Source organism: Lagopus leucura, unplaced genomic scaffold, assembly GCF_019238085.1.
Source record: "Lagopus leucura isolate 7727_CA_CO unplaced genomic scaffold, USGS_WTPT01 Super-Scaffold_806, whole genome shotgun sequence".
Lineage (NCBI taxonomy): Eukaryota > Metazoa > Chordata > Aves > Galliformes > Phasianidae > Lagopus > Lagopus leucura.
Genome location: NW_024962260.1, coordinates 6730363 through 6746498, shown reverse-complemented (window position 1 = coordinate 6746498; position 16136 = coordinate 6730363). Strand labels below are relative to the sequence as shown.

The 16136-nt window shown below is 40.1% G+C and overlaps 1 protein-coding gene across 1 annotated transcript in view; it reads right to left on the bottom strand.

The window, feature by feature from the left end:
- Positions 1-775: 775 nt before the first annotated feature.
- The window catches only part of ADGRD1 (adhesion G protein-coupled receptor D1), a 121483-nt gene continuing 106122 nt past the window's right edge, over positions 776-16136 (bottom strand). Inside the window, exons 22-25 of the mRNA XM_042866032.1 lie at positions 4956-5082; positions 3844-3885; positions 2008-2100; positions 776-1354 (exon numbers count right to left, since the gene is read on the bottom strand). Coding sequence (XP_042721966.1) covers positions 1259-1354; positions 2008-2100; positions 3844-3885; positions 4956-5082 — 358 coding nt within the window. The 3' untranslated portion in view covers positions 776-1258. The remainder of the gene's footprint in view (positions 1355-2007; positions 2101-3843; positions 3886-4955; positions 5083-16136) is intronic.

Here is a 16136-nt window from a genome sequence, read left to right as displayed (position 1 = left end):
GCTTATAGCCATATATATAGCTTATAACTGTACCCCAGCTGGAAGGATGCATCATTGGCACGGAATTGCAGCCCATTGCAGCCCATGTACTCCAAAGGTCACTTTGGTGGACATACAGAACACTAGTCTAAAGGAAAAATTGCATTATTTTTTCCCCTTTAAGACACTTCATAGCAGTGCTAAAGCAGAAGTTATTAGGTGTTGAGCAGAGTTTAAGACCAGAGAACACTCAGTGGAGATCTGTTTAAAAGTTGCCTGTAGGTAACAATATACAGACTTATTTGCTGTCTTCACAGTATACCATTGTGTAACAATTTTGTGGTTGCAGTTCAGTGTCCCAATCTGACAAGTAAAAGGAGAAGCATAAGTCACAGCGCCAGGCTTTGATTTCCAAAAGGTACAATTAATGCATTTGCAAAACGCATTTGATGGACAGGTGTTGATTGCATCCAAAGCTTCAGACAAAGCAATACAGATACTTTGTATTGCAGTGTGTCAGCAGACGCGAATCAGCGACAGGCGGTGTGGACTGCTATAGGACAACCGTAGCCTTTTCTGCCTTCTATAGATACGTTGTAAACAGCAATAGCTAAAATACTAATAGGTTCGTGTATAGAAGTGTTACACGTTGCATGTGCTGTTTATGTGTGTAGGGACATAGGTGCTGCTCAACTTTGCTAATTCCACACCCACATCTGGGAGCAGAGTAGCCTGGATTTGCTTCTCCCTCAAATCTCGGTGTCTTTGTAGCATTTAAATGAACCACCACACTGTATTTTGAATAAGCTTCGCTTCAATAACTGGATTCTGTATGGTGATAAGTGTAAACAAAGTGTGCACAGCAAGACCAGAAGAGCCCCATTACAATGTCACAATGGGAAACATTTCATTTTAGAGCTTAAAAATCCATCTTTCCCAAGGTATGCTGACTTTCCTCTGTTCTGGGATCTGGAAAGATTCAGATGGCAGTAAACCCTTCTTGCACGCCTAGTGTTTTCATCGATGCTGACAAAACCATCCAGTGTATATTTGTGCTATTTACTTTCACCAATAACGCTAATGGGCAAGTGGTAGAATGTGGTAGACAAACAGAATAGGGCTATTTAGTCAAGAAAACAATACGGCAATTTCCAATCTAATAGTCAGTGACTAAACAAGCAGTTTTCTACTGGTATTGACAGTGAGAAAATACTGGTGGACGTTGTGTCAGAGGTCCTGAATGTATGGCTTGATTTTCACTGAGAAGCTGGCACTGCTGTCAGACTGCTGATAAATCAATGCGGTTGGCTGAATTGGTGCTTTTGTCCCAGGTGTTCAGCTTTGTGGGGGTTGTGCCCGGCCTGTTCCCGCTCATCTAGACAAAACAGCATTGAAAGTAGATTTATTTATTTTGCTACAGCACTCTTGTCTGATGAAATAAAAGCTTGAAAGGATCTGTTTACATTGCAGCGTTGTCACAGAATCTTGAAAGCATATTCCATAAAGGGTTTTTAAGTTATTGCCAGAATCTAAGGTGATTGGCAGTGATCACTTAATAATACCTATCATTTCAGAAATCTGGCTCTTTATAAAAACAAATATATTTAGCCTCAAGGCAATCTAAGCAAAGCTGGAAAAGCATACGCATGCATTGATTTATTTAAGAGTTTGTTTCTCAGACTTAAAAGTGCCCTATCAAAAAGGCATAGTCATAAGACAGATACATTGCCAAAATGCTGCTCGACTACATAATGTGGAGTTCATTACAAGTAATGCAGATGGTCTCATTGAACCATGCTCTAGTTGGTAATGCCTGCTTACGTTCACCTGATGGTTTACCAGGAAGTAGAATTGTGTCCTTTGCTTTCAAAATACGTACTGTAGCTGCAACATAATACTTGCTGATTCCACCTCTCTTCACTGTGCGTTAAGTTTGGTATCCACACACCCTTTTGTGCCCTGTTCTTTCACCAGAATGTGATGTAGAACCCTTGCACGTACAATAGAACAAAAAGGACAAATACTCACAATGTCGGAATTGAAGGGTTTTACATTGATGTTGCGAGTTGAGCTACTGGTGAGGGACCACACCTTGGTTTTGTGCTTAAAAGCAGCTCTGACCTTTGGGAGGAAAAAGTGGTACAAGACAGAAGACTTGTTATAGAAAAAGTTGTGTGTATTTTCTCAAGTGCTGCCTACAAATACATCCCCATTAACCTTCCCTCACATTAATGTCACTAACAACTACATTATGTACTAAAAACAGCAGTCTGCTCCTACATTTTTGTTTATACTTTAGTTATTTATTTTTCAAGTACTCACAGATTAAATACAAAACATTTTATAACCTCATTATGTCTCATTTCTCTGGCAGCATTTTCATGCTATCTGGGTTATCCCAGCCTCCTAGATGTCCAAGCTATTACTATTCATCTTCTTTGAAAGAAAAAATGCTTTGTATTTGCAGTCCTTGTATGAAGGAGCACCTTTGGGCAGGCTCTCCCCGGTGATCTTGCAGCCCTAATGGTACCCAGACACCTTGAAGATATAAGCCTGCCTGCCCTTCTCTGTGCTGCCTGTGCATTTCTTGTCCTTGAGCACAGGGAAGAGCTTTGTCTTTTACCCAGCTACATGGAAATATCTGCAGGTTTTGCTTTACAGTGTCTGAGTTTTACTTCTGTGGTAAGAAGGAAAGCATTCTCACAGTTCAGCTGAAGTATTTTAGAGATGCATAGCATACAGCAGAGCCAATAGGACCTGCTCTCCAAAAGTGCTTGTTCACACTACCTGTACGTGAATAATTTTTTGAGTATTCAAACCCTGAAACGTTACTGAATTTCATTTCTCATGCCCATGATTCAAACATTATATTTGATATAAGAAGTGATGCTTGACAGAAGGAAGAAGGCTTTTAAGTGTGGGGCAAAATAGGATAGAGAAGTATTTTATCTCCTTACCTTTAGCCTGCCTGCTTAACTTTAGTTGATTCCAATAAAGATAAAGAATTTCACAGTCAGTCTTGGCTCTATGAACTGACTGTAGAAAAAATCACGTCAGTGCTCTAAGACTGAACATGTTGGTCAATATTAATAAGCTATAAATGCTTACTGAAACATCTCCTTGGAAGAGCTGGAGCGCTTTTGATGCATGGGAAGTAAACAAGCTACAGGGCAGAGCTATTCCATAACGTCCAGATGGAGTAACTGTGGAAGAATCAAAGCTGTGGAAGTATTCCCTAGGAGGTGCCCACCGTGGGCATGTGAGAAATGCTTTTTGTAAGAAATTTTCATTATCAGTAATGCATATTGCTGAGGATTTTCTTTGTCTGCCAGTGGAAGAGAGGATGAAGTGAGCTGTGGGCCAAGCAGGGATGTCTCTGCGACATCAGCCCTGCCTTGGCTTTGTCCCAGCTGCTTCGAGACAGCCTTTGTGTGAAAAGATGCCTCTTGGTCCATTGTGAAAACCTCAGCTCCTAGCCAAGAAAAATACCTGGAATATGTTCTACACTGTTTAGTTTCCCATTAAGAACTGCATGAGCAGTCTCCTAAAGTATGTTTTGCTGAGATTAATGCTTATTTTCCCTTCTGGAACTGCAGATGTAACAAAGCCAGAGGCCCCCAAGCAGGGATTGCCAGAGTGAGTCCTGCTGCCACCAATGTGAACCCGTCCCTCAGAGCACAGCCTGTGCCCTGCTCAGCCCCTGCAGCCCCCAGGAATGTGTCATTTCTTTAGTCTTAAGATGCCTTCACCTATCCCTTGGAAACCTTTCTGTGTTAAGTAAAATAAATGCCAAACATGGGTCAAAATGCTGCAAATCAGTAACAGCAGTCATACCAAATTTGCTAACGCCATTTTGTAACGTACCTCTGAATTCAGAAGACAATGAAACAGGAACATGAAAAACCCCTGAAAACAGAGAAAAGGGTCAAGGGTAAAGAATGGCTGTGAAGAACGACATACTGTAAGTATTTCTCACAGCACTGTGTAACCATAAACACTGAAAACTGGGATAAATTTTGTCCAACGTTAAGCTGGAGAAAAATGCAACATTAGGTTCCTATGCAGCTTGCCTAGATCTGTTCATGTCAAACGCTGCCTCCTAAACTTTGGGGTTCTGCAGGAAAACATCTAGTAGAAAATAAGCCAGCATTCTTGTGGTGAGCTACATGAGAACAATTTGACTGTGCCTGAAAATGCAGAGGCTGAGGGAAATACTTCAGAGAATTTCCCCAATGTTCTTTTATAGAGTTTGTTTTCTTTTTGATGAAAATTTATTCTTTCTAATCAGTCTTTCAAGAGCACTGTGTTGCCATCTTTCTGTGACCATAGCAGTGCAGTATTTGTTCCTGAGTTAGCAAAGGATTTATAAAAGTTAACATTTTCTTTTCCTTTGTAATCATTATTTGGGAAAGAACTCACCTATAGATTTATACCTCTACTGGAAGCTGTGTTTAAAGCTAGGCAACGCTTGCATTCTTTCCCAAGCAGAACTCTTTTTCCAGATCAGTGTCTTAAGAAGTCACGTGCTGCTTTCTGCAGCATGCAGAACAGATTCCTTTTTCTCCTTATGCTGCACTGTTCCCAGCAACTTCTGTTTGTTTTCAATTCGTGGTAACGAAGCCTCAAACTGACGCAGAAATTTTGTTCTAATAAATTTACAAGAAGAATCTTGCCTTGGCCTTTAAGAGTCCTGCACGTGATACCTAGTGCTGGAGGAGTTATCTGTTTCTGTAGCTCACTCTCTAATTTATTTAGCTATTGCTACTGGAAGCGCTAAGGAATGAGATGAAAGTTCTCTTCATACAGAGATTAAACAATTGCCAGCACTGTGTGGTCAGCACAGCAACACTTAAAAGACACAGGAAGGAATAGAGAAAAATCCAATAAATGAAAGCATGTGAAAACATTACTAATGATCCATTTCTTGCTTCTCAACAGCAGTTCAGTAGCCACAACGTTTCCAAGCAGGTACTTACTTGTAGTGAATTGAAAACAGCAAACATATACTGAAATATTAGGGTGTGGGCATTGATCGCCAGAATCCCAAAGATCCATGAGCTTCCCAGGATTGGTAAGAGAACTGCAACAGCTTTAGCTGTAAGTCTGAAAGAGAAAACAGTGAAGGAAAACATGATGAGATAGGTAAAATTTCAGGCCACACACCAGGGAATTTATCAGTTATTTCTTGGTAGAAGGCAGTGTGTCCGTAACTGTCTTTGCCATAACATTCCTTCAGTGGGCTGGTCTCTTAGTTACTCACTGCTCATCTATAAGAATGGGGATAACAGAAACTTGATATCACATGGGATAAATACAGATTGAGAGAGTCAGTGACTGAGGGTGCCAGGGAAGGGATGGAAAGATTCTCCTGTAACTACTGTAGTTGTACCTTCAGTTTTCAGTAATGTATCATCGCTTCAGTGAGGAACAGTAAGTGTAAGGGTCAAATGCAGAGGGCCAAAACTGAGAACAAGGGCAGTATCACGTGGAAAAGAATAAAACCATTATGTAGCATATCCAAAGTACATTTGCTTACTAGCAAGACAACTTGGTATTGCTCTTCTGGAAAGTGACTTGGGATTTTTAATCACCACAAATGGAATGAAACACTATCTACCTCTGCCAAATGCAAATCCTTTAACACCGCAGTATTATTCTGCTTCCTCTCTGCTTTGTCAGAGTTGATTCAGAGAAATATATGCCAAATTCTGAAATAACTTGTGTTTCTTGGAGGTGTCTCCTGATACATGTTCACTCTGCTTAGCTCGGAGTATTTGGCAGATTTTCAGTAAAAGATGGTGTGACAGCTGAAAATATAATAACATTGAGAAAATGAGAGGGATTTTTAGTTTCGCCTTAATGAGCTGTGCCTGGGATGTTCATTATGGTGGAAGATTAAAAGATGCTGAAGAAACTGTAGTATTCCAGAGAACTGTATGATCACAGAAAGCTTTCTGCAGCAGCTGAATTCTGAGGATCAAATTCTATATAATTTGGTTCTTGCATTTGTTTTCTGCTTTCACATAAACATTGCAAATATTTCTCTCTAAAACAGAATTCTACTCACCAACTTCCAAGAAGGTCAGGCTCAACTAATGAAATCTAGTTCACTAAATTAGTGCTTATCCTACACAAGTGTCTTCTCCTTATGAAGCCTTCAGAGCATCACCTTGGTGCTAATGAATTGCACTAAAGCATTACACCCTATGATATTGACTGCAGGAGTACTGCAGTGATATCCCGATAGAATGTTCCTAGTGTATTCACAGAAAAAGGAGAAGACAATAGGGTTATGCTATGGAGTCCTTGCTAGAGGACCTTACAGAAGTCCAATACATCCAATACATTCACAGAAGACAGTTCTGCTGTGAATTGTTAAATGGTTCAGGATTGTTCAGTAGTTCAGGTGCAGCTGCTGGTGCAGAAAGTCCCTCATCTTTTGTATGCAAAAAGAAGGGAGTGTGTATTCAGAGAAGAATCACTTTGCTTGTCTTTTATAGTAGGAGTCTGTGGTTGGTGGTCCATCCACTTTAATGCAACAGTCGTTCTGTTCTCAGTTTCCATCTGCTTTTAGATTAAGACAGTAAACACCTTAGTTACTGTTTGCATCAATTGAGCCAGTAAAGGCAGGTATGAGATAGAGCAGGGCCAAGTGACTCACAACAGAGTTGTTATTAAGTTATCTCTCCCTTTTTCCCAGTGAATGCCATACACCTCATTCGCAGCACTGAGCAGCCCAAAAGCATTTGTGATGTCTGTCCACTCTGCAAGCTCTCAAAGTTCCTTATGGATCCCACAGGGCAAAACATGTTTGCTGTCAAAACACTACTAAGTAGACAGCGTGGTGCTATTCTGCCTGTCAAGGATGAACAGATGTGCAAAGAACCTTTGTACACCCAGGCATCACATTTTCAGTGACAGCTATCAAAGGACAAACTCTTCCTCTGCAGCAACTGAGTACAGTGTTGGTGGCACAAAACAGAAAGCACAGGGAAGGAAACAGTCCCTGCTTGCAAGGCAGATAGATCTAATCTCTGTTTACCACAGTGCGTGTGAGCAGGTACTTAGCTCCTGTTGTAGCCCATAGGATCTAAGCACATTCTTACACTTAAATGTGTGTTTAAAGTATTCTGTGAATTTAGTCTATGGTACAATTAGAGATAAAGGTGAAGGAGCAGTAAAGGGAGTACAGGAATGGAGAATCTAAAAGACTCAGAAATTGGCAGATTTTTATTTATCAGGAAACCTACACAGAATAGAAAGTTGTTTCACAGAGATTAATGTTGTATGTGTGCCATTTAGCTCCTCGTACAAGCTAAAGTAGGGGTTTGGGATAAAAGTGCACAGAACTGCATAACAAGCAATCACTTGTAACAAACATAAGACAAATGAGATTGTTTCAATTCAATGAAGAAATCTTTTAATTAAATGCTTAGATCCGAGACATCTTGTTCATTTCAGTGACCTGAGCACACACTTCATTATATCCTTTATTAAAATCTGTGCTGAAATACTGCATAGGCTTCAGTTTTATAGGGAAATCTGGGACAGGGAAGAATCAGAAATCTATTTTTTCCCTGTATTGATAAGTATCTCAATGTCCTTGGCCATGACTGTTTCTGCACAATTTAATTTAATTCTGCAGAGTCTGTTTAGCCAGAACAATGAAAAAATACAATAAAGCCTGAATTCTCTTATTTAATTACAATATGCATTTTAAAAGATACCATCTTAAAGCAACTAAGTGATAGAAGCTTGTTTTCATGAATCAAGGATGCTTTCTTTTTCTCTGTTAAGATTTAAATTCATCACCTCAGCTGCAACAGAAGGCACATGCCCAACCAAGGAGCTGCCAGCAGACCAACTTTTGCCATAAATGCTGTGCAGAAAGATCTGTGTAATCCTACACAGCCCTCGAGTCCTCAGGAAAATGCATCTTCCCAGAACTCATAGCAGACAGAAGGGGGAGAATGCATGAGCACGCAGAGGATGGGGGAGCTTCCTTCAGGCTCTGTGATGGTGTAGAAGTCCCCTGTAACCCAGCAGGTGATCAGTATGCCCAGCACAGCTACATTTGTAAAACGCTCTTCATTACAAATCACCTTTTTTCCCTCTTTCATTCTCACACTCTCCATTTTTATAAAACTTGCAATTTAGAATATGATTTTCCCTAGCTGCTTTATTACTAGAAAGAAGTTTTCATTATCTCTTTTTCAGTTTTAGCATTACCGGCTTCATTCATTGTGGTCTGGGATACAAAAGAGTTAGGTTCTCAATGTCAGTGTTCTTAAAACCAATCCTACTGTTTGGATTTTCAAGAATTTTTAACATCACAAATGCCTTGAATATTTAAACAACAACAACAAAAAAAAAAAAACAACACAAAAACCCACAAATATTGATTAAACTCCACTCACTTTTAAGCACAGAGTTCAGCAGAAATACACAGCTAAAGTGAAAACAAAATGCAGATATATTGCATGTTTCATGACTATTCACTTAGAAATGCAGCAGAGGGTGAGATTCATTTTAGGCCATCTAACAGTTACTTCTGCCTGCACATCAAGATCTCTCTAAGCCTGTTTTTATTCTCTTAACTGTTTACCTGCTCTGAATTTCTGTGCACGCGTTGTTAGTTCAAGGTATTTGTGAGCTTTACTCACCAAGCAAAGGAGTCAGCTCTGTTCTTCCCAGTCTTTCATTTTCTTCCACCTACCCCTCCCCTCCCCATCCTTATTTCATTTTGTCTTTGAACTTCAAAAAAATAAAATATTAACTGTAAAATGCTGTGTCAGAATACCACTAAGGCAGCAAGGTTAAAAATCTCCAAAAAAAGCCTAAGAAATGCAAAAGCTAATGTTCGAGTAGGAACATTCATTCCATCATACTGCACGTACTTTTTTTCCTTTTATTCCCATTTTTCTCTGCTACATGAATATTTTAGATAGATTAGCTTCAGTACGCTAAGATACAGAGCACAATCTAATACATGTTGTGTTTGGAGAAGGAATACAGCATGGCTTCAACTGTGCAACATTCAGAACAAATTTTACTCCCGTCATTCATCATTTGAGTTTTCTGCCATCTGTGAAGTTGGTGATGTGAAGAACCAAGGCAGTGGGGCAGAGGCAGGTGTTGCTCTGCAGATACTGCGCCCTGGTTCAAACAGGGCTCCATAAACCTTGCTGAAATCTTTCTTTGTCCTTGTGCCCTAAATGCGTTGGAAAGCACAATGGCCTTTTCTCTAAACCTCTCCTGCATGCCCTTCTCATGCCTTGGCTTTTGAAATTAAGAGCAATGCAGCAGTTTGTTTTTCGCACCTACTTTTTAAAGTTTGGATATTGTTACTCTTCTGCACTCCAATGGTATAATGTTCTATGAGTTTGTTGTGTCTCTGCATCTGTGTATACTCAGCACTGGGACTAATCAATTAAGAACAAAGCAAAACTAGCACAAAAGATTTATTTTATCCTAATGTTATTTCCTTTAGAGTGTTTTTATGTGTGCGCCTGTTATTGCTTCATAATACAGAAAACTTCTGTGAAACACAAAAGAAACTGAGGTCTGATTAAATTTTCATATTCGGTGTATATGGAATAGCCCTTGAGATATCCTGTCTGTCAGTTCATGCGACTGCTAGGGTGGTTTCTCACTCTGATGCTGTACTAACAGCGTCTGCAGCTGGACTCAGCAAGAGCTATTCTGGTGTCATTTGATTTCCTTACAATTTCCATGGCTGTATATTGCAAAACGGAAGCATCTCCAAACTGGCACAGCACAGTACCATCCCATCTGCAGTCCTGACCTGTGCACTAATCAGTTCTTAGATGAAAAGGAAGTCTGCTGAGTTGGATAATTATTGTAGCTGCATGGAAGTGCTGGTGCAGGTTTCAGCACCTCTGAGACGTATTTTATTCACCTACATCACATAAAGTCATGGCACTATTAGTAAAGTTTCTGCCAATGTTTTTCCAAGAGCAGAGGTGGACCTCATAGTTTTATTGTGTTTGCAATTGGTTTGGAACAGCTCTGCTCAATTGAGATTGCTCCCTTCCCCTTATTTAATCTCTGCCCTTTCCTGCTATTGCCCTGAGCACACTGTTGATATCTTATACCGATGCAGAATGACTGCACTGACAGCTACAAGAAAGAAATTTCACTGCTTGCAGAAGGAAAATTTTATTGCTTCTGTGAAGGGGACCCCTAATTCACAAATCAATTTTATTGGCTGTATATGAAGAACTAATCCTTTTAAGACTCTGATATCCACTTTTCAGTGACGATGCCTGCTGAAGTAAGAATTAAATTCAGATCCATAAACAACATTATATAATAGTGGAGGAAGCACTGTCATAAAAGAAAAAAACGTTCACAACAATTCATCAAAATTGTTACCCTGACAAATAGGCCTTTTAACTGTAATTTCCCTCTTGTTCTTAAACTCTTTGCTAGCCACTGTCAGCAGTATCCTTTATATAAAAAATAAATGACTCCTCTAGCCTATAACTAACATTTCAGACTAATGCTGGAAAAGGTTGAATTCAGCCTCAGTTTCCCATTTGCTACAGCTAGCCAAAAGGACACGGCAAGTGAAAAGCGTTGTAGAAAAGATCTAAGCTGTAACAGCAACTGTGAGTGAGAACGGGAGGGAGCTCCTCCTTTCCTGGTACACTCAATGTACAACACACAGACATCTCACCACTGACCCTCGCAAGAAGGCAGCTGCCACCAAAGCAGTGGGGCTTCTTATAAGTCTTCCCAAAAGGTAAAACTACCTCAGCATCCTATACATCTGGTAAATTAGAAAAGTTCCTCCTTTTGAGTCATCTGCCTATGACCCTGGATTACAAGATTTAAGGCAGTCTTGTTCCCACTGCTCGCTCAGCAGCAGCTTTTGTGGATGGAGCCCTGGTTCTCTCCTATGCTCTGTTCTGCAGTCTTCTCAGACACTCATTTTGCTCTTCTTAATAGAGGTACTAGTTTGTTAGGAGTTGTTGTCTTTGTCCTTTGGTACCTGAGCCCTCTCCTTCAAACAGATCAAGAGTTAAGCTCTTGTGTTCTGCAGGATGCGCCCCATTCCCTGGCTAGGTTAGTGGATACAGCATTGGCTCAGAATATACTGGGTCTAGGATCAGATCACTCTTCTGACTGTGGCACAGCAGCTCACTTTGTTCCCCAGATCATTTTGACTCCCTGCTCGCTGCTCATTCTCTCCTATTGAACCTGCTCTACTTATACTGAATAATTAAATATTCACTGGGTCAGAGAGATTAGTTGTGAGGCACCCACTCGAGAGAGAAGTCCTACCTAGTCTTTGCTTTATTAATATTTCCTAGCTTATATTAAATATTCAGTGGAGCAGGAACTGAAATTCAATTCTCCCTTCAAAGCCTCGTGAAGCCTAACAAAGCTACAGGCATGGCCAGAAGTGGAGGTGCTTCAGGAACTTCAGTGCTGAGAAGGCAGTCCCAGGGGATGGCAGCATTGACTTTTGGCTTCAGCACTAAACTAGGGATTTAGGAATCCATGCCTTGCTAAGGCCTCTCACAGATCAAATCCTAGGATCACGCCCTGATTCTAAAATTACAGAAGAAAAATAACACTTGCCAAAGAAAGTAACAAGCACTTAACTTAAACATGTCCTTCTCTTCAATTCAAGCCATTAAAATAATACAGGGAATTAAAATATAATATCCTTGCAAGCTGGATTTTCAGGGGTGAAGATTTGCCCAGGAGAACTGTGTTTGCAGAGGGATTTTTCCAGTTTACCTAGAATACACATTCTCCAATGTTTTTGACAGTAATGCCCTCATTGCACCGCTGCTGAGACAGCATTCCCTGTATCTTGGTCCCCAAATCCAATGTTAAAGCTAATTTCCACTGAATTTTGCCATTGAGTCATCAAAGAAAATGATAACAAGTTAATCTCAAAGCAGGGGAGTGTTCCACATCCAGCTGAGGAGTATTTATAATTTGTTTTGGAAGAGGAGATGAAAATGCTACCTGCACTGTGAGGCTTTGCGCCGCAGGATACCCAGCAGTACATGCATTCGTTCCCAGGAGAGAACCAAAAGCTCCTCTGTTCCTGCTGAAGTCGGTGTTGTCTTTTAAAGGTGACTGGGAGCTTTACTAGTTAACAGTCTAGCTGCTTTAATCAGAACTCTGTATTTGTGTCCATGTGTCCTGCCCTTCCTGCTGTTTGTACTGAAGCATCCCTTGAACCTCAGGAAGAGCCTCAGTGTAACTGAGGACATATTTTCTCCTTTATCCCATAATAACCTCTAATACAGCAAGCAGCATAACAATTTCTGGTTAGTTCATGTGCAGAGTACCATCACATACTAGCAACTATACAATCCTGCTGCATACAATTATTTATATTGGCCATCAATGGTCTTTTTTTCTTTTCCTTCCCAAAACTAAGTAGAGTAAGGGGTTATTTATTGCAGCTATACATTAATTATGATATTTCTTTTTTAAATAATAAAAATATGTCTGCTGAAAAAAGCTTTTTCGGGGATTCCAATCCTTTGTGACAGGAGAAAAATTTCCCAGTATATGGTATTGATGATCATGGCCAGAAGACAAAATAATCAAATTCTCAGAAACCTCTCAGCAGAAGATGAAAGCAATCTAACAGGAAAAAGAAAAGAGCAAGCCGTGACCCTTACCAAAGTATAGATTTGTTAATGTCTCAAACACAAACTGTTCATTTCCATAGTTCTTGCAGTGTTTGATTCTTCCTTAAAAGCTGAGTCTGGAATTATTTCAAAGGAAGCAAATGGATACAAAAAAAACCAAGAAAATCTTACACGATTTCACTTTAGGAGTTCCTTAATAGCATCACGAAAACACAGTGACAGGGGAGTCTGGATGGATTAATTTGTTGTTTTAAAAAGAAAGCAATTTGTAATGTTGTAATGTGTTGGGTCGTGCCATCAGTAAAGGTAGGTATGTCTCCAGAAGTGGAACACACCTTTTACTTTCAGAGTTTCTCTGTACAGACCAAGCACTCAAGAGAAGAGCAGCATTTTTTCTCATAGCCGGAAAGGAAAAATTATGCAGGAGGATTTGTTTATATCCACATACTGCTAGCAACAAGCTAGTCCTGGGCTGAAAAAGGTCATGAAATTATTTCTGTTGGTAGAACAGATGAGCAGAAGATATCAAATCTTTTCAAATTGAATTGACAAAATATAACCATCAAGTTATTTGTAGGAGCAACATATTAATAGGATAATCTTAACCTTGGCTGCTGCTGAGGCTCTGCATATGTGGAAACAGATGTTCCTTCAAACTCTCCCCTTCTAATGTGGACCTGGTGCCTAGCTCGACTTTGGACTCAGCCCAGGAGAAGGAATTTGTTACAACAGCTTATTCCCAGAAAACTCATTACCTGTCTCTTCCAAGGACAAGGCAATGGAAATGTCCCAGAGGGCTTGATCCTGCCTGTGGGTGCCAGATGGACTGGGCTATGTGTCATCCACTTCTTTCCTCCAACATTTGCACCTAATTATTTCTTCCACTATAGCCTCCATTGTCTTAGCCATTTTCAAAGCTCCCAGCGCAGGACTTCTTCCATCTCAGGACAGCTTTCTGTATAGCCTATCCCTAGGGATCTGCTCAGCAGGAGGAATTGCATTGGCCTGGTGCTCACTATTTTTAATTGGCTAAATCTCCACAAGTCATCTTGAAACAATATACTGAAATTAGTCTTACTGTGCTATTTACAGCCCTCTGAATCTTTTTTATGTTTCTTATGTCATGCGGTGCAAATATTTGTTTTCTCAATGATAAAACAAGATGACGGACCAAGAGTTAATAAAGAGGGATTGTCAAACTACAGAAGTTATGAAAAGAACCTCGTAATGTTCGCCTTCCCTCATATAATGGAGATTTGATGGTAGAATTCATATAACTTGAATTCTGATGTGAAAGGGCACAGCTTGTTCTGAAGGCACATGCAGAGAAAAAGAAAGGGGGTGTCAAAAATGTAGATCTGCTCAGAGAGCAAGAAAATATAGGCAGACAGATCTTTTGAAGGTATCTGTGCAAAATAAAGGAAAAAGAAATGGGAACAGTAGGGCAGCATGGTGTCTATTTTGGCTTGCTCTCCCATGGGGATAATGCAAATGGAGCCCTTTTTTCCTAAAGAGTTCAAGAGTTGTCTAAAGGATTAGATGTTAGCATGGAACCAGCTTGATTTAATTGATGATATTGTTACTGAAATGAGGAGTTTATAGAACGGTTCTTTTTAAGAAAAAGATCTGTAACACTGCAGACAGTGATGCAATCCCACTGCAGATTTTTTTTCGTTGTGTCCCTCACTATCAAACCAGGAACAACACACAGTAAAAACATACAGTTCCCTGCACAGTACCCTCCACAGAGTACTGGCAAGCCCTGAGCTGCAGCATCATATTTGGATTTGGATGTCATTCTTCAAGGAAAATGTGGTCATTCTAGAGGCAAGGAACAAGAAGGATCATTGAGTTAGCAAGCATGGTCTGCTGAAAACTTCCTAATAAGGGTCTGAGGCTTTCAAAAGACAAGTTTGCTTCAGCAGGGAGAGAAAGAAACTGTTGCCCACATCCACTAGAGGAAGACAGTTTGTCATTTCTTAAACTGCCCTTGTAGAAATGTCAAGCTTTTCAGGAGAATCCAATAGGAAAAAAATTCTGAACCAGCTACACCCTGAAGAGACTCAAATTTCTGTCACTGGAGGCTTTTAACAGATAGTGCTTTACACTGTATTCAAAATGATGAGAAGCAATTACACAGCCAGTTACCACGTTTCAGCTGACAAGTGGCAACAAGCCCCACGGCTTGGTAGTTTTTGTACCTGGGAATGCCCAGAAAAAGCAGCTTCATGGACACAGAGTTTATTGGAAATGTGTGGATTGAGCAAATATTTCTGGCTCTTAGTTTGGAGTCAATGAGGCTTAATTTAGGATGACAGAATAACAGTCACATCAACCAATACACAAACCTTCTGTGGAATAACAACATTCATCCCCCTGAAGATCTGAACTCTGAAAATGATCTCTTGACCTAAGCAGTCTCAGTGACCCTTAATTATGCACTGATATCAACAGAAAGATCATTCTTCTATTTCCATGGTAACGGTACCAGCGAACAGCAAAGCTATCAAGGTCAGGCGTATAAACTGAGAAAGAAAAGTAATTTTCTGTAATGGTTCATGCGAGCCTTAACTGCAGCACTGCCAAATAAATAGCCATATACTTGCTTGATCGCCTGTCTCAAATGTACGTAAGGGGGGAAAAAAGAATTGCCAGATTACAACTGCAATCACACTGCCTTGCTGCCTGGTTTCTAAAACTGCTTGCTGGTGACTGTTGCTTCACAGGATAACACAAACTGCAGAAAAGCATTTAGCTGTGCAGTGCTGTAATGTGAGGAACTCATTTTCTTATTAAGCTGGTTTTAAAGAAATGAGGCAACATATGGTTTTTATTGTGTTTATCAAAGTTAATGTCATAGCTGACGCTGTATTACTTACAAAAAGCCCAGCAAGAGGTCATAAAAATTCCTCCAAAATATTTTCCAGCTTGTTGACATAAAAATGTTTTACTTACGGGTTTGATTCCCACCTTCTCTAAAGGCCTACCTGCAAATGGAAAAACCAGAACAACCTACGCACTTTCCTACTAACCTTTCCAAAACGCCTGTAACACACCTATGGGTACTGGCACTTCATTACGTAAATGAAGACGGTGTCTAAAAGCTTGAAAGGACTTCTCGTTCTAAAACAGGGCATTTTCTTTGTTGCAATTACCCATATTTTTCATTTATTTTCTTTATTTTGTGAATGCAATGTCGGGAAAATATGTAAATCACCCTTAGCTAAGAGCTGTGTCACTCCAGGCAGTGATTTACATGGCTGCTCAGACCTGCAAAAGGTGCACGTTTAAATTAGCGTTTACTTTATGCGATGGTGTAACTATAATATTTGTCTTATTATTCTGCATAAAGCTGACAAAGAATTCTAGGATTATAAATTAGGCCAAGGACATAAAAGCAGCGGCAGTTCAAGCAAGCTCTTGCAGTTATTGCTGTTCACAGTGAGTTGTACCATTTCATGATGAATGACCAGCATTTAACTGTTACTCTGGTACCGGGCACCAAGCTATGACTAA